At 34.8% G+C, this 25,144-nt stretch overlaps 1 protein-coding gene and 1 non-coding gene across 2 annotated transcripts in view; both read right to left on the reverse strand.

The window, feature by feature from the left end:
- Positions 1-555: 555 nt before the first annotated feature.
- Positions 556-628, reverse strand: Trnaf-gaa (transfer RNA phenylalanine (anticodon GAA)). The gene has a single exon. It is a non-coding gene; the product is annotated as a tRNA-Phe (tRNA).
- A 14,046-nt stretch (positions 629-14,674) lies between these two features.
- LOC145249758 (calcyphosin-like protein) overlaps positions 14,675-25,144 on the reverse strand; it is a 105,992-nt gene continuing 95,522 nt past the window's right edge. Inside the window, exons 2-3 of the mRNA XM_080111678.1 lie at positions 15,804-17,246; positions 14,675-15,199 (exon numbers count right to left, since the gene is read on the reverse strand). Coding sequence (XP_079967804.1) covers positions 17,005-17,246 — 242 coding nt within the window. The 3' untranslated portion in view covers positions 14,675-15,199; positions 15,804-17,004. The remainder of the gene's footprint in view (positions 15,200-15,803; positions 17,247-25,144) is intronic.

Below are 25,144 nucleotides of genomic sequence, written 5' to 3' on the forward strand. Positions count from 1 at the left end.
ACAATATATTCTAGTAAAAAATCTGATGAATTCATAACTTAAAATATTGCAGCATTAAGAATTGATTATATAATGTTATGAATTGAATTTAAAAAATAAATTCTTAACGCTGTTTTAAGTTATGAATTTATATTTTTTACTAGAATATCTTGTCCTTTTTTTCCAGTTTTAACAACTAGTCCTTTACTTTTTACGATATTACTTTTATGCTCTTATAATATATATATATATATATATATATATATATATATATATATATATATATAACTACTTAATTTACTCACATAAAATTAATATACGAAGGTATAGATTTATACGTAAACTTTTAAGTATTTATTTAAAAAGTGCTCAATACGTAGGTTGAGCTAGTTATATATATATATATATATATATATATATATATATATATATATATATATATATCTGTAAGCATATTATAAGCATTACTATTTAAACATCTAAGAATACGTAACTTTAAATAAATAAATGTTTAGTTAGAATGAGTAATTCACATTCCTCTTTGCAATAAAAAATAAAAGATTACCAGCCACCGGATGCCGAAACCCGGGATTGAACCAGGGACCTTTAGATCTTCAGTCTAACGCTCTCCCAACTGAGCTATTTCGGCTGGCGTTTAAAGTAGAATGAAATAACACACAAATTATCGTCAGTCTTTGCTAATTGTTGTTTATTTTTCTTATCTCTGCTGTTATTTAATCGACTCTCCACAAGTGTGGAATGAGGCAAAAAGTTTATTTTTAATTTTTTTTATCCTCGCCCCCCCCCCAAATCATCAGAGACTTATAGCATTACTGTAATGATCCAGTTTCTGTTGATTTTGCGGTGGGAATTTAGTTAGTTCTGTGCAGTTCTAGGAGGTCTATCCTAACAGGCTTTGCCTTCTCTCTTTTAGTAGGGATTAGTTTAGAGGCGCCATCACTGGAAAATGTCATCGGGGCTATCCAGTAAATTTTTGCGACGTGCCCCAGCGTATTATAAACATCCCAACCTCCCCATGTTAAGAACGGCTTTCGGAATAAACACCCGCCGCCAACCTCGAAATTCGTTCTTAACATGTGGCGGTTGGGAGGGTGTTTATTCCGAAAGCCGTTCTTAACATGGGGTTGTTGGGGGTGTTTATACTACTGGGGCAATCGTAAAAAAATACCCTACCCAGGCACTTTTTGCAGGTCTCAATGTCCTCCTTTGAGGGCGCTGACTTCTTAATCCCACTTTCCGACCCTGGTGTATAAGTTCTTGCGGTGAGAGAGCACTAAGCAAACCTACCTCCAAAAGGGGTATTTGTTATTGCGACAGAAATGAATATTACCTTTTAGTCTAAAGGGATCTTTTTCTCTTTTCTGATCAAGGCCAGAACAGATACTACACTTTTGATTATTTATTAACAAAATGAAATTCTATTCATAAGTTAGGTGCAGGGTCATTAAAATTGTTCATCATATTCTTAACTGGTTGAATTTTGACCTATTCGTACAAGCATACTTTCTTCCGCTTTTACCACGCTTCCCGCCACTTTTACTTTATTAAAAAAAAAAAAAAAAAAAAAAAAAAAAAACGAAACAAAGCAAAACAAAAACAATATGCATGATGTATGTAACCGTTGTCTGTCAAATAATTTACGCCGCTAAACTACACATTTTCCGAGTTCCCCATGGATCTGAAAACGGCTGGGTTGATTTTTATGAAATTTCAAACGAAGGTACTTTATTTGCCTGACAGTGTTCTTAAATAGGCTTTCTATCAGAGTGTGTACGATTACTATCGATAATCGATAACCGAAATAATCTGATGAAAGACGGAACATGCGATTTTGAGTTAACACCTTACACAGCCTGACATCACAAGTGCATTTGAGACGTTTTACTACTACACAAGACGAAAGGGCCAACATATTAAAATCAACGGTAAGTTCTTTGATATGACAGAGGCGCCTTCGAAATTAATGTTTGTGTTTAGAGCACAATCGAAGCATGATACTCGACTTTTGTATTTTAAATTTTAATTCAAGCCATTATATATGAAATAATTTTACAAAATAAACAGTAGGTTCTCTACAGTGCAATGTAGACTACTATTAATCACTTTGGGGAGTCATGTGAAACGTCCTCTTGATGCACCACGATGGGTCCTCATCTAGAGCAAACAATCAATCGATTTGTTTGGAAAAAATGGGCGATTTCACCGATTTTGATGAAAATAAAAATATGAGTGTGAAACGTTTGTTGATCATCATTCAATCCCGAGCAACGTCGGGTCTCCCCATTAGTTATATGTATTTCGTCTTTGTGGTGTCCTGTGTAAATCAAGAAGTTGCAATAACATACCAGTCAATCGGGGTTCAATCACCACTCTTATTGGTAGTGCGGACTGCTGCAGGCATTACTAGTCAAACCATGTAATGATCTGTTTTAAGTTATAAATAGCTCAAATTTAATTTGTTATATTTTTCTTATTACCATCTACTTATTTAGGAGTACTCACACAAGCCACCATGACAGATTACTCTTGTGGTTTTATCTGGAGTCTGAGTGACAAAAAGTCTCTTCAGATTTTCAGTACTCTCCACCACTTTTGATAGTCTTTGCATATGAATTTGCTAAACTAAAACAGTCGATAATACGCAAAGTTTTTAGTAAGTCGTTGAGTGAGAAAATTATCACAAACTTGATTTACTTTCCTATTCATCTTGCAATATTGTAGAATTAAGTTGCTCATAATTGAGCTTAGGAAGCTACTTAAGTGTGCGCGTGATCAGCTGTTGTGCGCATCCGAAATGCAGAATGTCTTACTTAAGGTGCGTAATGTAAGCCTTAACTGAATGCTCCAGTAGAGATAGAAGGAACGCATATAAAGTGTGTAATACAGCCCAATATATTAGAGAGGTACTCATCATTGATATGCGGCACTATTACAGAAAACCATGCATTGAATTGAAACGGTCGATAGCATAGACTATTTGACCAAGATGGGCATCAAGACAGGTCCTCACCCTCCTTATAGTCCATAACTTGGCGCTGAAACACGCAGACATACATGCACGCACACACACATAACTACATGCTCGCTCACACACGCATACACATACGCATGCTCGAAAGCTCACAGACGCGCACATACATAGAGACGCAAACACTAGCACGAGCACACATATTAATAAAAAATACCGCAATTTTAGCTGTCTCACATTGTAACCTGCGCCTCCAAATCATGGAAACCCTACGCATATATATATAATCGTCAACACCACGCGCAGTCTTATTATAATAACAGCGAGATTGAACGAGTAGTTGAAAATAAAGTTGAGAAACACCGAACTCAAATTGGCAGGAACATTTAAAGAGTGGATTGGTGAATTCGAGATCAGAATACCGTTGAGGTTCCTAATAAAACTGACAACCAAATAAAATCCCAATGAGCCGCTCTTTTTTTCTGTCTGTTAAAATTATTTCATGCATCAAATATTGACATCCCACTCAAGCTAAAACCATAAAGTTACATCCGTAATGGAGCCCGGATACTTAACTTTTGTACGTTCTGCTGAATTTACTGTATTTTATACTCCTTTTAAACAGGAAATTCGTGCAAAGAAATGTTTATGGAATTAATGTCGGTTAAATATCACGTACGGGCACTCGCTGCACGTTTATTCAGCGGAAGATTGATCTAAACACGCACACATATACACGCACACACGCACGCACGCATGCACGCACAATCACACACACATACACACGCACACATGCGCATGTACTCACACGCACAGAAACCTACATATACACACACGCACGCACATACATTTACACACACACTCGTCCACACACGCTTGCACGCAACATACACAAACATATACACGCACACATACACACGCACACACATACAAATGCACACGCAACGCTCACGGACATACATGAACGCGCACACACACATAACTACATGCTCGCTCACACACATACACACACGCAAGCTTGAAAGCGCACACACACACATACATATAAACGCAAACACACACGCACAAGCGCACACATATACACGCCTTTAAATAAATATTTTCAATACGTTATACTTATGCATATATGTTTAATCTTTCCTAAGACGCGTCGGTGTGGCCATATCTATCTAATATTATTTCATGTATCCACATATACTTTGATAAGAAGATATATTTTATGCATTTTCATTATTTTCTTCAACAGTGCTCAGTACGCGAGTAGAGCTAGGTAGTTACAAAGAATTTGATTTGTTAACAAGCTAACTTAATACCCCATGTGTATATAAAAACACACGGGAGCGTCAATCTTCCCGAAGATGAAGCAGAAAATTCTGTTTACTTACTATATATATATATATATATATATATATATATATATATATATATATATATATATATATATATATATATATGTACATATATATGTATGTATATATATATGTATATATATGTATGTATATATATATATATATGTATATATATATGTATGTATGTATATATATATATATATATATATATATATATATATATATATATATAGGGTGCGTCTGGTCGTGTTTTATCTATTTGACGGACCAAGGTTCGAAGGCTCTTTTGTCATACGTACACCTTACGACAATTTACTAAACACTAGCGACGGTGTGTATTTTTTTAAATGTCCTAAAGGTACCCGTGTCTCCAAAAACAACGCATACATCCGCATGACTAGGACCAGTATATCTCGTCGGCTTACGTGACAGATGTCTTCCTCTAACAGTTCCATCTACCAACACCTTATAGCACATGATACCACCTAAATGAATTTAGAAACATTAATAATAAAAAAAAAACACCGCAATTTTAGCCGTCTCACTTTGTAACCTGCGCCTGCCAATCATGGAAGCCCTACTCATTGCATAAACAAACCGAGCATCAATCAGGCTCAATAGGAGGGTGAAGGCACGCCGAAGTGCTTTTAACGATTTCAAACGAGTTTAGTCGACTTTTTCAATAAATTAACTAAACGCAATTTTTTAATTCATCACTCGCCTGAAGACGACTTGCTGAAGTCGAAAACCATCGCGACTATGGCAAATTTGTTTTTAAACCAAAACAGCATGTTCAAACATTGGCCCACTAAATGAATGGGGAACACGGATCGCAAGAGAAACAAACAGAAATTATCCCTGTTGTTCAACGAAACATGCATGTATATATATATATATATATATATATATATATATATATATATATATATATATATATATAGTAAGTTATAAAATATATATGGCGATTAAGTTAGCACTTTTGAAGTAAATACTTAAAGTTTTACACATAAAGTTATATTTTCGTATACTAATTTTATGTGAGTAAATTAAGTAGTTATATATATATATATATATATATATATATATATATATATATATATATATATATATATATATATAGTAAGTTATAAAATATATATGGCGATTAAGTTAGCACTTTTGAAGTAAATACTTAAAGTTTTACACATAAAGTTATATTTTCGTATACTAATTTTATGTGAGTAAATTAAGTAGTTATATATATATATATATATATATATATATATATATATATATATATATATATATATATATATATCTTGGGTTGAGCAAATTGCTAGCAGCAGATTTTATTCTGCTCCTCAATTAAATCTGCCGCTAGCGTAAAAAGCAATGTTCTTTGTGTAAATAAATAGAGCTTAGACGTTTGGACAATGTTTAAACAATGTAATTTTGCAAAGCCATCTTGGCAGCAAAATGGCATATATATATATATATATATATATATATATATATATATATATATATATTGTTTTAGTTACATAATGCCATTCTCAATGACAATTCTATCAGAAATATGTAGAGATGCAGAAAGACATCTACCTGTGTTATATTGATTTCTCCAAAGTCTTTGATAAAGTAGGACATGAAATCCTATTCAAAATGCTAAATAAACTAAACATTGATGGAAAGACCTTAGAATTCTGAGCAACCTTTATTGGAGACAAAAGGCGACAGTTAGAATAGATAGAGAGCACAGCGTGGAAACAATAATAAGAAGAGTCCGCTAAGGCGCGTTTTGTCACCAGATTTACTTAACCTCTATAACGAAAATTAAGGATATCAAAGGAATAAGTTTGAACTTTTTTGTAATAGTGCCGCATATCACTTATGAGCACCTCTCAAATAGATTGGACTGTATTACACACTTTATATGTGTTTCCTCTTCTATCTGTACTGGAACATTCAGTCAAGGTTTACCGTATCAAAGTAATAAGTTTGTAAATGGCTACCCAGAATTCGTACTTGATAAATGTATTAAATTTAATATCAACCAATTTAATAAAGATATAACCCTTGGCCCTTCAAAGTGTCCTGTATAAGCAGCCATATTATATATAAATTCCAATGTTAGTGTGATGCTGTCTATGTCGCGTGAACCAGCGTTCATTTTGAAACAAGAATTAAACAACATCTTCCTTCAGGTTTTCGAAATAAAAATAAAAATAAAATTCTCCGCAAAGCCAAGTACGTCCAAGGATGGAATACTGTTGCCATATCTGGGCAGGAGCTGCTAAAAACAGCCTATTCTGCCTTGACAGAGTACAAAATAGACTTCGTGGCTTAGTGCGGGTGCCCTTTTCTCTACCCTGCAACCTCTCTCACACAGAAGAGACGTTGCGAGCCTATCCTTGTTTTATCGTTATTTCAATGGCAGGTGCTCGTCTGAACTCCAATCTCTGCCCCCCCCTCGCCAATCTTTCACGAAAAACACCCGTCTAGCTGAATCCACTGTGAAAAATTTCCCCCACTCTATATCTGTGCCTAAATCAAAACGCGGATTCCATGAACAAAGCTTCTTTCTTAGAACTGCACGCCTGTGGAACTCTATTCCGTCTGCCTGCTTCCCACCTGACTACAACTTGGATGTCTTCAAGTCCAACGTTAACAAATTCCTAATGAACCGCCCCCTTAAGTAAACACTTAATCAAATCTCCACACTAACGTAATGTACTTGCAATAACCCTTATCCCTGAGTGGCTTCCGGGCCTTGATAAGTGGTGATCACTGTGTAAAAAAAAAAAAACCCACCCGCATTAATTTAGATTCCGCAATTGATTGGAAATAATTTATTGGATAATCCAGAATGTGTGCAGGCATATAACGACGACTTAAAAAAAAAAATTTCCGAGGCCGATCGAGTCGTCATTTGAAAACTCTCGAATCCGTCTCCATTTCATGCCGCAAACCCTCTCTCTGCAGGCAGAAACGGTTTGTGAATACCCTAGACCTTTTAGGCGAATTATAGAGATATATAAGATATGATTTCACACTCCCGTTTTCTCCCCCTCCCCGTATAATTATATGCGGGTTATCATTCCCAATTCGTGGTAGTCTAATTATTTAAAAATAATATTCATTATATATACAAGTTAGAAAAGCACTTAAAAAAATCATTGAAAATTTTACATCTATATCATAAACTGCTAGATAAAAATAATGTTTTCAAATTGTAACAAAATGTGCATTATATAAAATAAATTCAAGGTAATTTTTTGATTCAATTTAAATTAAATTTTTATACCTTACTTTGTAAAATTTATAAAAGTGCACTTTGAAGATAAATAAATTTCAAATTGAATCTTGCACCTCTATTTTTAAAGTCTATAGTAAAAACATTTTCTTTAACAATTTTCATGCCTTGGATGAAATGCTTTTCTAACTTGTATCTTATCTTTTTAAGCTTATATTTTAAAACTCTCGTTCTCTCTGTTTCAGTTTGTATTTCTCCTCACACCACAACTCATTTTTGCAACCCCCTCTTTGTATTATTACAGGTATGAATATTCTCTCTGTTTCAGTTTGTATTTCTCCTCACACCACAACTCACTTTTGCAGCCCCCTCTTTGTAATACAGTTCTGAACAATGAGAAAATCTAAATTGTTTTTATAAAAACTTTAAAATAACTTTTTTAGATTAAATTTTTAAAAACTTTTTCAGAATAGAAAATCTTAAAAATTTTAGAAGGAACATATTTCATATAGGTTTCATTAAAAATATTCAGTAGATAACGAGAAAAATAGAGATGAAAATTTCAAAAGGACTATATAACTGGTTACGGTCAATAGTAGTCCTCGCCAGCGAAAGTCTTTGTTGTTATTCTATTATTATTATTATTATTATTATTATTATTATTATTATTATTATTATTATTATTATTTAAAACATTTTGTGTCCTGCTCTTTCGCGAGGACTGATATATATATATATATATATATATATATATATACGTTAAACCATTTTATTTTATCCTTTCCCTTTCCCTCTTTACTGTACATATATTTTATTATAATTGTAAATAAGTCGTTCTCATTTTCATCATTAATTTTAATTTCTTCCCCACATTTTCTTTTTTAAAAAAGATTAAAAAATGCCATCGTTTGCTCCTGATGAGGATGGCGAAAGACGTGTAGCGTCCAAAAGAATTCTTTTTTCTGTCATTTGTAAATTCTGTACCACAAATAAACTCTTTTAATATATATATATATATATATATATATATATATATATATATATATACTAGTAGTTCAGCCCTGCTTTGCTCGGGCCCTATGTACTGTTCATAACTTTATGTGCATATTTATATATATATTGAAAGTTTGACTTATGTCCATGTAACCTACATCTAAAATTTCAAGTGTTTAGTCGCAAAATTGGCGGAGGAGTTTAGTAGAGTCTGCATAGGTTTACTCTTTCAACTTTGACCTTTTGGTAGCCAAAATATCGCCCCAAAACTGATAAAAAAGCTTGCAGCATGTCTATTACCCTTTATATAAAATTTCAAATGCTTGGATCCAAAATTGGCTGGATATTCCTAAAAAAAACAACAAACAAACAAAAAACATAACATGTGGCCACAGCCGAGATTGAACTCACTACACAAGTTTGTAGTGTAATTCAAATCTTGTCAGTAGCTGAATACTTGATGCTTCGTTAGGGCTAAAGAGTATTTTTTATCATGACGCCGTCACTAGATGAGTTGCCTACCACGGATTAAGAGAGGCCCATCTATCCTCGAGAGAAGGACAGATTGTGCCAGTTTCCCAACCTGTCGTTTTACTTCGCGATACATAGAGCGGCTCGCCTTCCCAAATTGGTCACCCATCTGGTACTGGCCAGGCTCAATGTTGCTTAACTTCGGTAATCTGGCGAGAACCGGTGTGTCAACGTGATTGTGTCGTATATCACATATTCCGAAACGAACTTCATGATAAAACTGTGTATTAAATGAATATATTTGCCGATGATACAATGCTCTATAAAAAGTATGAGGGAAAACAGATGTACACATATGTAAAGCAAAGGCATAAAATTTTGAAATCGATTTCCAGTCCGCAGTGAAATGGGGACATACATGAATGGTAACCTTGAATGCGACTAAGACTAAACTTCTTTACTTTAACAAAAGAACACCCTATTCGGGAGCTCATCTTTCAAGTTTCTCAACTTAACGTTCATCGGTAACATAGATTAGGACAAATATACTGAGGACATTGCCACAGCTACTGTAAATAAGGTTGGGCTCCGTCTACCGTTCTGAGAAAACTGCTAACACCTGAGGGTTTCCTGTATCGCTACAAAGCCACCATTCGCCCTTACATCGAGTATAGTTGCCACATCTGGGCTGATGCATCTACCAACAGTCTCTCACTCTTAGGATTTTAAAAAGAGTCTCTAATTTGATAGTCCACACACCATCAACCACATTCCAACTCCTGTCGCATCACTGAAATGTTGCATCCCTCTGCCTGTTTTACAAGTACTTTACGGGAACGTGCTCTGATGAACTCACTGCACTTGTATCTCCTCAACGAATATACTCATGTCAAACTCGTCTTACAGCAAAATTCCGCCATTTCACTGCAGAGGTAATTAGATACCGAAAAACCTTGTGTTCTAATCACTTCTTTCCTCGGATTGCTAATCTTTGGAATTCGTTACTTGTTACCTGCTTCCCTGATTGTATTCACACGCAGAAGTTTAAATTGATTGTGAACAGACATCTCGCAACTCAAATCCCCACAGCTCTCTGTTACACATAATCCCAAATAATAGTTCTTATGTCCAAGTAGCAATATGCTTTCTTTACGATGAAGAAGAGAAAAAATTGTGCAACTACACTATTAAAGCGAAATTCGGAGAACGAAAAAATCGATTAAAAAAATCATGGTATACAATGACTTTGTGAATCAGTTTTAACTAAAAGCAATGAAATACTACTTAATTCGCATGTCAGAAGTACTTAAATATTACCGCATTATTAAAAAAATAAACATGAGTTTTCGATCTTTATCGTTAAAATAACCCTCACCATATTTCTTTGAGAACACGTGACATAATAACAAGAGCGGTAACTCAGTTATACTAAAAGCAAGGCAAGTAAATCAAATTTATTATTGTTAACGCACAATTTATTTTAAAAACATGCCAATGATTACACGCTATTTTTACCCACTTGGAACTTTCCGGTGTTGTTTTTAGCCAAACATTTTATTTTCGATAATTTTCGTCCAAAATATTTTCTTTAATAACTTTTTTTCTATATCATTGTTTTTCGTAATTTTTGGATATATTCATTACTGTAACATAACAATTAAGTAGAGACCATAGTTTGCCTTGAAATTCCATATTAAAACTTTGAATTTCGCTATTATAGTGTAGTTGCAGCATAAAAATAAACAAGACTAATTGATTAATTTTATTTTATTGACTGCATTCACTGCAATTACTGTCTTCCGTAGTTGTTGTCCAAAACCTAGTGAGACGACAACAACTACGGAAGGCAGTAATTGCAGTGAATGCAGTCAGGAGATTTGAAGTTCCTATCTGTCGCGGTTGCCACCTGACGGAGGCCAGAGGAATAGTTGGTGAAACGTCGTGAAACAACTAAGAAAAGATGAGGATAATAGTCCGCAATAAAATAAAATTAATCAATAATTCTCATCTCAATGAACTCCAATAAAATAAAATAAACAAGACTAATTGACATGAATAAGAAATATTATTTTAAAAACGTGGACAATACATTCGGATTCGACGGTTTATAAACAATTTATGGACAACATTCAAATTGTATACAAATCGTTTCTCGTCACTGAGAAACCTATTTCAACAACAATTAAAGAACTTTGATAATAATAATAATAATAATAATAATAATAACATCATTAATAATAATAATAATAAAAATAATAATAATAATAATGATAATAATAATAATAATAATAATAATAATAAAAAAAAAAAAATAAAAAAAAATAATAATAATAATCATAATACGCAATAAATAATCCCTAGTCAATTAAGTAACGAAATTATCCGCAATAACACGATTTCCATAAATGACGAATGGAGATACCTTTATTTAATTGACAACACTGAAAGACAAAAGTAATTCCGAAAAACATGCTTTTTCATCAAGAGAATAAAAGAAGGGGAGATAATTTAGACAGGTTTTATGTTTCATAATATTTGGCGTTTCTTAGTTATAATAGCGAAATTCAAAAATCGAAATATTGATTTTTTTAGGTAAAACCAATGCTATCTACTTAATTGTTATGTCGAATCTAGTAATACAGGGTGACCCCAAAAACGGGCCCCGTGTACACTTTATTAATTATAATAGGGCCCGTTTTTTTGGGTCACCCTGTATATCCTAAAATTACGGAAGAAATACGATGATAGAAAAGTAATTATTAATAAAAATAGTTTTCGAAATAACTTTCAAGTTTATGGATAATTAAACAGCGTCAAATCAGGCGAAGTATGTCATTCCGTCTGCTTACAATTAATGGTGGATGTCACGCAATCATCTGTTTGTCAAAATAGATGCTTTATGTAATAATGCAGTAATATTAACTAATTGCGACATCACAATTACTTAGATAACATTGCTTTTGGTTGAAACTGACATAAAAAGTAAATAGTTATCAGTTTTTAATAAAAATGAAAACTCAATTTTGCGTCTGTCGGATTCTTTCGCTATCATAACGAAGAAGAAACAAATATTTTATTCAGATGTCAGTTTTTTTTCTACTTGATTTACAATAAGTTTTGCCTGATGAGTTGAAATTTTTTTAAATTTCATCAGATTTGGTTTCTAAGATATGCTTGATTTTAATTTCGTATATTATATCTCCAAAGATCAGCACCATTCAAGCTGTCCGCACCATGTTTTAATAACGACTTTTCGATTCTACTTGCCTCTCCACGAGAACCATAAAAATCAGGCACAGGGCCTCTCAACAGTGGGGAATCCCAGCTCCCACAAAAGAGCATTTATCATTGTGCCGCAACAATGTTTTAATAACGCATTTTCGATTCTACGTGTCTCCCCACGAGAACCATAAAAGTAAGGTACAAGTGCAACAGGGCCTCTAGCGCTGTTAGCAGCAGCAGCAGCAGCAGCAGCAGCAGAGTATAGCATATCCAAATGACATAGCTGTCTGCGCAATGTGACGTCACAGCAGATACAAAAAAAAAACACACACACACACATTACAATGACCGAGAGAAAAAGTATGACGTGTTTAGAGGAGTTGTATTCGAGACGTGACCAGTGTTCAGAAAAGCGCGTATTCAATACGTGTTCAGGACGTAAAAAATTAGAATCGTGTTCGAGACACGAGATAGTAAGAAAGGACGTCTTCGAGAAATGAGAGAGCAGAAAAGGACGTCTTCGAGACACAAGTGTTCGGCGAAGTGGGGTTTGAAATGTGTTTGAGACGCGTGGGTGGCATCACAGCAAAGACGAATAGTCACATCTGGCTGGGTAAAGATGAATTAAACTGTTTAAATATTAAAAAAAAATGCGTTGTTGGAAATACCAGATATAAAGGCTTTTGTTAAAAAAGAAAGTGAGTTAAGTTTCTTTTCTTTATTCTATTTCTTTGCGACAGAGTCTACAACGTATTGAGTCCGTTAAAATGTAAAGACGCCGTTAAAAAGAAGGCGTACCACGTTACACAATGTCCCCCACAAAATAATAGTATAATCTAAGATTTTATGGACATTGATTATTTTTCGTTTTACTTACATTTATCACTATAGTATGCTGTTGGTATATGGTGCTGGTTTATTTTAAACCCTGCGTTAGTCACCTGGGAGTTTCAAACATGGTTAGTCCCATGGGGTGTGTATACACTCCAATACAAACATGTTTATAGTGTTATTATTTTGTCAAATACTGTTGGTTCAGGATATATATTATTTTGTCAAATACTGTTGGTTCAGGATATATATATATATATATATATATATATATATATATATATATATATATATATATATATATATATATATCAGTTGGAAATATTTACATCAGTTGGAAATATTTACTGATTTAAAACCACCTGAACAGTGAGATTATAATTTTTTTTTTCTCACTGGTCTTCCAACTGAAACCAAATTCCCCTCTTTCCTCATTCGATTCTTAGTTTTTAATTTACAATTCTGACGTTTCCTCTTAGAGGGTCAGACGATAAGGCCTTAAGAAAATTTTAATAATTTCACCTGCCCGTTTTTTTTTTGTTGTTTCTTTGGTATTTAAATTAAATTATGATTCCTCTGAAATTTCTCCTTCCATTTTGTTGTACCAAGAATTTACTTATATATATATATATATATATATATATATATATATATATATATATATATATATATATATATATATATATATATATATATATATATATCTACAGTTCCCGTTGAACGGTTAGAATCACTTGTATCTCGTCGATATTAATATAAAATAATACAATAAAATAATTGATAAAACTAAGGAAAAATTTAAAAATCTTAGATTTAGATCACATTTATTTGAAAAATACCCACAGGATAAACCAGTAGTGTTATTTTTTAATATCTATGATGAACACAAAATGTTTTCATAAATTAAAAAAGCAAGAAAAATGAATTTGTGTTCTCAAATGTAGAGACAAAATGTTTCCATAAATTGAAATGACAAGAAAAATGAATATGATTTCATTACAAAATATTACCTTTCAATCTGATTCACCCCCAAGGAAAACTGAGATACAACTGCGCTCTAACGCGTGTGCTATACTCTCACTGAGTCAGGAGAGTACTGGGAGGGTGGAAAAGAAATAAGTTGCCAACTAGGAATTATGAGCGATGAAGCAAAATTAAGGCGGCAAAACACCCCATGGGACTAACGCAGGGTTAAACACTTTTAAACACTATCACGATATTAAAACAAACTCCTTTAACTTACGCTTAAAAGCTATTAAACTTTCTTTTACTTGTAAAAAAAAAAAAAAAAATCATATTTCTGAATTTTTGAGATGACGATTTTTTTCATGCGACTTATTTGGAATATTCGGACTAGTGTTCTCATCTTGAGTATTATTTTCACAACGTTTCGACTGATGTAACCTCCGATCTTCTTCATTTCTATCTTCAAGCTTTTCTTGCCGAATAAGTGTTACACACGCATATGAACACTTGTTTGATATGCGTGTTAATTATGTATGTATAATATACGTGCGCTATGTCGCCATAGTGTTGAATATACCGCCGCAAAAGCGTATCTTTAAATGTATGTATAATGTAAATAATTGTTCATGTAACATTTAACACTGTTACATACTTGTATGTGCTTGTCATAATTATGTATGTATTAAATATACAAGCAGTATTGTCATAGTAGTTTATATATACATTTTATATACATCTATCCAACTTTTTGCGTATCACGTATAAATGCGTGTGCACGAGGGTGTCTGTGTGTGTGTGTGTGTGTGTGTGTGTGTTTAAAATATCCCACAAACAGTTTAATAAAAGAACAACAACATATAGGCGTAGACGGTTCTTTCAAACGGGCTACTAACTCCAGTCCACAAAACATGGACATAATTAAATAAACAACAGTTCAACCGCAAACATTCAAGCTATAGTTTTTAACAACAAATAACGCATATCTTTTTTTACGTTTGAAATGTCTTTATATCCCGGATGCATGTCATTTGGAGTCGCACTTTCAAGTTGTTTTTACGTCTTGGCTGTAGCGTCCTATTAAGTCCCAGAACATAAAGTGATGATCTATCGCCGAGCGAATCTCTCGGTAGCTAAAAACCAACTGCTCTCTTAAATCCAATCGTTAACCTAATGTACCTATTTACTATGCCTCCCCACGGGACAGAGTTAGACACCAGGGTCGTTTTTTAATGTGGAGAAAAGGTACAAAAATAGAAATTGTCTCAGTCGTGAAGGATTTTTCCCCCACCGAAAGAGAACAAGAAATAGAAGTGCAGCATCTGAAGAACAGATGGTATTTATTTGCTCCCCCACTGAGCAAATTAGGCACAAGGCCGTTTTTAATGTGAGGTAAAAACCAGCTCCCCTAAAAGTAGGCAAAAAGGGGGCACTCTGGTTACCAAAAATAATAATTGTCCCAGTAAGAGGGTTTCCCCTTCATTGACTGGTACAAATTATCTTAAGTGCAGCATCTGAAGAACAGATGATATTTATTTGCTCCCCCACCGAGCAAATTAGGCACAAGGCCGATTTTTAATGTGAGGATTGAAGAGAGGGGGAAGGGAAAAAGGGGACCAGCTCCCGAGAGGTGGGAAATGGGAGCTGGTTAATGGTCAGGCATGTGGGGTTGCCCCCACATCTGGTCTTTGCTAGTCAGAGCTAGTCAGAGCTTGCAGCATCTGCCGGAAAGATACTACACTTTGATCTTGACCAAAAGGCCAAGGAAGTTAACCTAATGTAATTAAAATGTTTATTTGTTCTCCGAACCTGATTGCGTCATCTTTTTTTTTTGCGTGTTGCAAATAAGGCCAACCTTTGTTATTGTAAATTCTTCATTCAGACTCCAATTTGTTTACAATTCTTCTGTTGCCATTTTTGTTTATTATTTATTTTCCATTTGCTAAAAATATTTAACCATTTTTTATTTAAATGTATTTTTTTTTTAACCATTTTTTATTTAAATGTATTTTTTTGTTTAAATTATCATGATTATCTTTCAAATATTTGAATTGTATTTATTTAACTTAGCTATGTAAACTGCATAGCTAAACAAGCTAATGTACTTTATTCTTAATGTCAGGCCCCAAAGAAGCCGTGGCGTAGTGGATAAAGTACTTAGTAAAATCAGTTTTATGTTCTGGAGGCTGAAGGTTTAATTCTTAGTGAAGTCAACAATCAAAATACAATTGTGAGTTGCATATGACTTCTACAGGGACATGGCTGACGGAACGAGAGAATGCTGCCCCCGTGGATTAAATAAAGTTAGGTTCGAAATTCTGTGCACATTTCCGTGTTCGACAGAAAGATTCCTGAGTTTGACAATATACATTTTAATAAGGTCAGATATTATGTAATATTGCATGAAAAAAAAAAAATAAAAATCCAGGTCGGCATTTTTTTCTTTTTTAACAAAAGCATTTATTACTGTTAATCTCCAGTCTCGACAACACTCAATAAATCTCTCGCTGCCACATGTCCATCTAACCTGATAATCGTTTCCACTTCCAAACTCACGCTGGGCACAGCCAGCCTATTCTCGCTTTCCCTTTACACGTCCGTCTCCTTCGTCGTCATGGTATCCTTTTTTTTTTCTGTAGACGCAAGCCCGAGCATACTTGCCAATTTGCATACGCGTCTAAACTCTGCTCCTGCTGCTAATACAATCGCTTGCCATCCAGCCTTCGGCTGCTGCTGCTATTTTTTATACGCGCTCATATGCGCTCTGCTACAAAACGTTGTAAAAATAACACTCAAGATGAGAACATCAGTCCAAATATTCAAGACGAACGAAATTCTAATCTGAAAAATAAAAACGCTAGTAACAGAATGCTTTTCTATTTCAAATGCTAAAATAAAATCTGTAAAAAGTAAAAGAACTTCTGTGCTACAAGCATGTTCTTCGGAATTACTTTTAATCCACGAATCTATAACTACTAATGCGACATGTCTTTTGGCGGGAGGCTGTACGAAAGACGCATCATCATATCAAAATAGGAATCGTCTTCGATGGTCACACTGACGCCTTCGTAGTAGGTTAGGAATTCCTCTTCGGTCACTTTGCCGTCGGGGGCGCCGGGGGTGTCCAGGGCATCCAGGAAATTCTGTAAGGTCTGTTCTTTGGTCCATTCACCGGAACGATATTTGGGGTGTTCGAATGATTTATTGTCGAATACAACTGAAAAGAAAAATAAAGAAAAGAAAATGTTTTTACAAAATTTATCAAAAACTGTGATAAATCGACACGGTGGGGGAAGTAGATAGATAGAGAGATAGAGAGATAGATAGATAGATAGAGGGAGAGAGAGAGAGAGAGAGGGGGGAGAGAGGTATATATATATATAGAGAGAGAGATAGATGAAGATATATCGATAGATAGATCGATACATAGATAGAGAGAAAGAGAGATGTTGATTGCTCTGTTTGAGGGCATATAAGTGAAATTGATTGTGTATGTGTCTGTGTGTGTACATTTCCCTACCAAACCAATCTGTGAATTTTCAGTCTACAGACTCAAGCTTTGACATAGGGGGTATTGAGATTTGGGAAAATCTTTTTAATCGGTTTTCAGCCAGAAATTTGGCCGTCAAGAGGTCAAAGTTCATCGATTTGAGCTCTGAAAACTTTACCAAACTCCTTCGTTAATTTTGAATCCAAACACTTGAAATTTTAAATATAAGCTACCATAAATGAGTTAATCTTTTTAATGAACAGTACATAGCAAGTACTGAGCAAAGCCGAGCTGAACTGCTAGTATATTATATATAAAACACGTTTTCGGTGGACAAGATTCAAGCAATGGCCGGTGAACGATCCTCAGAGATTTTTTAAATTATATATATATATATATATATATATATATATATATATATATATATATATATATATATATATATATATATATAACTACTTCGTTTACTTACATAAAATTAATATACAAAAGTATAAATTTATGCGTAAACTTTAAGTATTTACATCAAAAGTGCTCAATACGTAGGTAGAGCTAGTTAGTAATTTATAAAATATATATGGCGATTAAGCTGCACTGAATATTCCGCGTTTCATCCACTCTAGGATTCTTCAGGCTTATACGCATAAGCCTGAAGAATCCTCGAGTGGATGAAACGCGGAATATTCAGTGTAGCTTAATCGCCATATATATTTTATAAATTACTATATATATATATATATATATATATATATATATATATATATATATATATATATATATATATATATATACAGAGAGAGAGAGAGAGAGAGAGAGAGAGAGAGAGAGAGAAAGGGCAGGGAGAAGGAATGATTAAATTAAAAATGAAAAGCCGTGTTATTCAAATTAAATTGAAATCGCATTTAAAAATCTGAACAATGCAAAGAGAAAAGAGAAATGATTAGAAAATATCAATAAATGTCAGAATGTTCCAGGGCACTTCTCAAACTATATACTCGATTAGTTTATGATCTACAGACTGGAAATTTAGTATATATCTTACTCAGACATGTGGAAAACATTTTAATACCTTTTTACCCGGTATAAAGGGCCGCTAAAGGGTAAAAAAAATACGTTGCGGTCGTCGGATTTTTATGTTTTTTTAAAACTATCTCACGACTGCGCATACGCTGTCGTGAAACATGATATCTTCCTTATGTTAAGAATAAGTAAGTTTGAAAATTTTTTTTATAGATCGTATAAAGCTAGCCTCATGATTATCGTACTTGACTCGCTGTTTTTAGGTTTTGGTTTCGATCTCAGCACGGATATTTTTTTTTTTTTTACTTTTCAAGAAGTGAACTGTTTAGAAAAACATAATACTCGAATGCGCGTGTCTCAGTTTATTTCCGTTTTTTATTTGTTTTTTTGTTTTTTTTTTACTTTATATTTTTTAAGGAATTTAACGTGACGTCTTATACTTACGGTATTTCTGTTTATAATAAATAAGAAATCTGAATTAATCAAAATATAAGATTTATCGACTTTTTTATGACCGGGCAACGTCAGGCGGCCTGCTAGTTTACTAAATATATCGAAAAAAAAAACGTGATAGATAGACACGAATGATTAAGAGAAAATTATTCTGAGAAAGAGAGAAAGAGAAAGAGAGGAGAAATAGATAAGTAGGTAGGTAGATGGAGATGAATAGACATAAATATAGATAGATAGATAGAAAGACAGAAAGAAAGAGATAGGGGATAGGGGTGAGGATGATGATGAGGAAAAGTATACAAGTTTAAAATGGAAAGCTTTTCAAATTGAATTGACGAGGAAAAATTATATTGAAAGCAAGTTAAAACGAAAAAGGAAAGAAATGTTAATATCAGCAGCAGCTCTGAAAAGCAAAGGCAAACACTGTAATTAAATGGTTTAGTTTGGAATATGTGCACCATTTATCATATGAGCCAGCGCGTTGACCGTGATGAGAGGATCTTATTTGGTCTGGGAATATGTGGTCTGAAATGTTACCAAATACAAGCTGTTAAAAACTAGTACATACCTGTTCTGGGCCAGACAGAAAGAATGGAGAAGAAAGAAAAATAATGGCCACTGTTCTCTTTATATGTTTGTTAAATTTGTCACGTGATATGCAAATGATATGCTTTGGTTAAGAATAATAAAAAAGCCTGTGAGAGACTGTGGAGTTTAGATTTGGACGTTGAGGTTTTCTGAGCAGTGAATCGCATTTTGAAGTTGAGAGTTTAGACAGCAGAGTGTCGAACGTTGGTGTGAAATTTTTGGCAGCAGAGTGACGAGTGGTGGAGTTGAATTCATTGACATCAGAACCAAGAGTAGGAGATAAGTAACACGTGAGTGTTTTAATTTACAAGCTATTTCGGCCAACTACTGTGAAGTGAAGCTGGTGACAACACTGCAACAGTTTCATGACATGCAAGCTTTATGTCATGATGTTTGGAAAGTGATGCCTTAGCACTGTATCTTCAGTTAACAGAGGAAGATCAACGAAATGTAGAAAAAATAGAAGGCTGCGAATTTTTTTTTGTGACAATGCAGTGAACGGGTGAAGCAGTAGATGTATATGCGACTAATTTACAAAAGTTTGCAGAATTAGCCGGATTTAAGCTAGCAGGATGAAAGCAGGTCATAAGGCTCACTTTTGTGAATGGATTCGTAGAAAATATTTTTGCGGCACTACAGCAGTTACCAAATGTGAAAGAGTTGCCAATTAGCGAACTTATTTCAACTGCCAGGGTGCTCTCAGCCACATAGACCCTGAAAGTGGCAGCAGTTGTGAAATGTAAACTGAAAAGAGAAGCTAGACAGATTGATGAAAGACCCAGGATAAGGAAACCATTTAGTGGCGAATGCTATAATTGTAAGGACCCTCACATGGCAAGAGATTGTAACGCACCATGTATGATAGCTTGTTGTGGATGTAGCGAGCCAGGACACTACGCGAGGTATTTCCCGCAGGGAAATGAAAATGAGGCGACTGATGCATTAACACTTACCCCCTTATGTCAGCAATGACAGAAAATAGGCCACTACCTACATTAAAGGTGTGAGTGAGAGGATTGGTTGGTTTTTGTTTTACGACATATCAACCCTTTTCAGGTTATTTAATGCCGAATCCAGTGATTTTGAAGAAAATATATTTTTTAATAGAATATATTTGTTTGTTTTTTTTAGTCCGTTTCTATTTAACCCATAGTCAGAGTGGATCTGGGAGCAATGGCAATTAAATGGGTGGTTCAACACTCCCCAAAGTCCGCAAGCTGTGGCCTCACCATCGGATATAGTTTAAGTTCATATCCAGGACCGAGTGAGAGGAAGATCAACGAGATGCAGAGAAAATGGAGGCTAAGCTGAAGGCTGCGTTCACCGAAGGCATTTTTTCCGCCTATGCAAACCTGGTGAGAATGCAATGGATGGGTGAGGCAATAGATGTATATGCGACTAATATACAAAAGTTGACAAAATTAGCCGGATTGTGCCCTCTTGTGAAAATAAGACCGCCGTATTGACTAGAGTAAAAAAAAAAACTAGCTTCAACCAGAAGGGACAATTATAGCAGCATGTGAAAAATAAAGTGAAGAAATTGCATGAGCTACACCACGTGGGATTAGAAAGAACGCTTTATCTGGTGCGGAAGGTCTACCCGGAAGTGACGAGAGATACTGTGAAAAACGTAGTTAGGAACTGTGATCAATGTTGGACGATCACCAACCATTCATGAACCAAGTCTTCGTCGATTGGTTATAATTGTCTATTGACGTCACCCATTATAAAGGAGGAGTATACATATCTATGGTAGATTGTGGTCCAGTGGAGATTTGCCATTTGGAGTGAGATTCGAGCAGAAGCAACAGACGTCATCGCAAGAGAATTGGAAAATGTTTTCTTTTAGCATGGACCAGTCGAAGAGGTGTTGATGGACAATGGAGCGATGTTCCGTTTGGAGATATTTCGGGAAATGTTGTATAGATGGAATGTCAGGCACTATTATAGAGCATCCTATTAGTCGAGCAGAAATAGTATCGTAGAACGAAACCATAGAATTATAAAAGCCGATGCCAAGAGGTGTGGGTATCACCTACAGAAACAGTGTTTTGGTTCAATATGACCCCTAAATCCTGGCAGCTTGAGGAAACAGTACCGCATAGGACAAGAATTAAGTAAGAATGGCGACACCCTAGAGTTAAAGCATTTACAGAACAATTTAACGAGCCAAAGTCTACACGAATTGGAGAGGATGTTCACAACAAAATGGACAAAACGTACGATTACTTGTATACAGTCCCAAAACAATATCGAGGTGGCTTTCTACTCCAGTAGTTTCTTCCCCAGAACCGCTGGACTTTGGAATTCCCTGCCGAGTTCCTGCTTCCCCAACTGTACTGACATGCAGAAGTTCAAGTGTAACGTGAACCGGCATCTTGCTGCCCAACTCCTCACATAGTACCCCTGTAGCTTGTGTCCCTTATAGTAGCCGCCTACATCAAAGTGGCAATGTGCCTTGTTTGGGGTGAAATTGCAAAAAAAAAAAAAAAAAAAAAAAATGAGAAACAGATACTAATCCGATGACCGCAGTGAACTAATTTTTCAATTTTGACCTCTTAGCAAGCCCTTTTCCAGGTAAAAACCGAGTAAAAGGTTTTCCACGTGTCTGAATACCCTATATACCAAGTTTCATGTCTGTAGATCAAAAATTCGTTGAGCGTACCAGTTGAGGTATTGCCCTCACACACATTCTCACTTTTATAGATATATAGATATTCTGTCTGTCTGTCCGCCACGCTTTTTTCTCGCAAACTACTGAAACGATCTAGTTGAAATATTGTACTGATTTTTCATAAGGTGCATAGAACTAAGCATTATAGCATCTGTTCGATACAAAGTTATGGAGGAAAGAGATTAATAAACACACTTACGCATAATTTTATGGAAAATACTTCCGCCTAAAATTTTATACTGGCCTTTGTTATGATAAGGTTTAGCGAACTAAGTACTATGCTATCCATTCGATGCAGAATTAGGGATTAGTATTTAATACAAAAATGAGCACAACTTTAATCATACTCAACCATCAATTTAACATAACACATTCATTCTAAGTCAACGCGTTTTAACTTTTGCCTGTTTTTAACGGGCTAAAAAGTTTAGTATATTAAGAATACCTAACTGAAAAACGAACCATCAACACAAGAACACATTAAACCATATCTAACCATCAGTTGGGTATAAAGTACCAATTCGAAGTCAACATGTTATAACTTTTGCCCGCTTTTAATGAGTTAAAATGTCTAATCTACTTTTTTTTTTACACAGGAATCACCACTTATCTAGGCCCGGAGGCCCCTCGAGGATAAGGGTCAAACGATATACATTATTCAATGTGATTATAGCATAGTAATCATAAGTAGTGGAGATTTTGTAAATTGGATTACTTAGGGAGACAGTTCATCAAGAACTTGTTTACATTGAACTTGAAGACAATCATATTGTAGTCAGCTGGAAAGCAGGCATTCGAAAGAGAGTTCCACAGGCGTGCAGTTCTAGGAAAGAACCTTTGTTCATGGAATCTACGTGTAGGTTTAGGCACAGGTAAAGGGTGTGTGAAATTATTGATAGCGGTTTTAGCTAGACGAGTGTTTTTCGTGAAAGTTTGGCGAGGGGAGGGGGGTCATAAATTGGCGTTCAGACGAGCACTTGCCATAAAAATAACGATAAAGCAGAGACAGGCCCGCAACGTCTTTTCTGTGGGTAAGAAGTTGCAGGGAAGAGAAAAGGGCATCCCCCACTAAGCTACAAAGTCTATTTTGAACTCTGTCAAAGCAGGATAAGCTGCCTCTAGTAGCTCCTGTTCAGATGTGGCATCAGTACTCCATCGTTGGCCTTACTTGGCTTTTATATAGGTAGAGAATTGCATCAGGAGGGAGATATCTTCTGCAGTGTAGAAAGATCCCACCAAAAAAAGCTTAGTATATTAGAATACCTAAGTGAATGATCAACCATGAATACAAGAACGCATTAAATTGTTTGCTTTCGCGCATTCTTGTCTAACAAACAATTGCCACGAGAATGGAGGGAATTAATAGCTAATAAACATTCAATTCGGGCGAAGACATTAGACAATCAAGAGTGTTCGAACGACGGAAGCCGTAAACGTTACATAAATGCTAAATTACTTACACCTTATTATACTTCCCAGACAGTGCCCATCCTTAAGTAATCTTAAAGGAACTTGATAATTATAATTAAATAATAATTATTATTTTTTTACCTACATACACAAGTGTTTACTGCTAAGAAAGTAACCCCTGCCATTTACGTGCGTCAGAAGCAGATATGCGTCATTGAATTCTACGCGAAAGTGCATTGAGATAAGTGGTGACTATGTATAAAAATACATTCTGGGGCAAAAAAGGTCGCTCGTTTTAATGGTACCACTCCCGTCTTCATAGCTCTTCAATATTTTGATTAAAACGGTAGGAGGCTTTACGTTTGAAACGGTTCTCACATCTATCTATCTATCTATCTATCTATCTATCTATCTATATCTCTCTCTCTCTCTCTCTCTCTCTCTCTCTATATATATATATATATATATATATATATATATATATATATATATATATATATATAGCATAATTACATTGATGCCCGTAATGCTTTATTCTACCAATTAGCATTCATTAATAATCACATCTCCGTGACGCAAAGATCAAACGCATTAACAACAACAAAGAAAGAAACAAAACAAAAACTTATAAAACAAAATTGTTTGTTAACGGACACCATCGAGTTGAACAATGGACAGTTTTTCTTCAAAAGATCCGATTGTATCATCCGAAACATAACGCCGTCTTCATACTTTTAATCCCCTGTCTGCCTTGACATAAAACAATAATCCGATAAGTAATTAATATAATTAAAAACAATGGATTTTACCACGATTAGTTTTTCTTCTTTTAATCCCGCCCCTTTAAAGTCATTTTTTTTTTTTTTTTGGTTTTTGCAATTGCGCAAATCCAATAGCAATTAAGACGTGCGTGATTCGTGGATTACGTCATTTATCTCACACACGCAGTCCCCATCCTAAACATTCGAAAAACTCATCACGCAATGAAGAAGTATTATAACGTTAGCAAAATACGAGGTTTCTGCAATAAGTTTCCAGATTTTTTTTCATATGGGCAATTTTATTTACAGTAAACGCATGGAGCTCTAGTGCCTTTCGAAGTAATCTCCTCCGGCTGCAATGTATTTATTGTATCATTCCAACTTCTGGAAGGCCCATGGAAGAAATCCTCTTGTGTGAGCGTGTCAGTGGCCCTCGTTACAGCCTTTAATTTCTCTTCAATTGTCTTATAATGGCAGCATCTAAAGTTTTCCTTGAGCTTAGGGAATAATCAAAAGTCACAGGGAGCAAGGTCTGGATGATAGGGAGGGTGAGGAACTGTCTTGATGTCCATCTTCAACAAATAATCTGTGACAAGGATGGAGTACTCGAGCGACAAACTTAGCGCAAATCTTCCGCATCACCAGTTCCTCGTGAATAAATTGTACATACAGATCACGAAAATCGAGGAAGACATAAACGTGAAATCGGATGGGGGTCG

Source organism: Euprymna scolopes, chromosome 28 (genome assembly GCF_053919585.1).
Source record: "Euprymna scolopes isolate OS-2025 chromosome 28, ASM5391958v1, whole genome shotgun sequence".
Taxonomy (NCBI): domain Eukaryota; kingdom Metazoa; phylum Mollusca; class Cephalopoda; order Sepiida; family Sepiolidae; genus Euprymna; species Euprymna scolopes.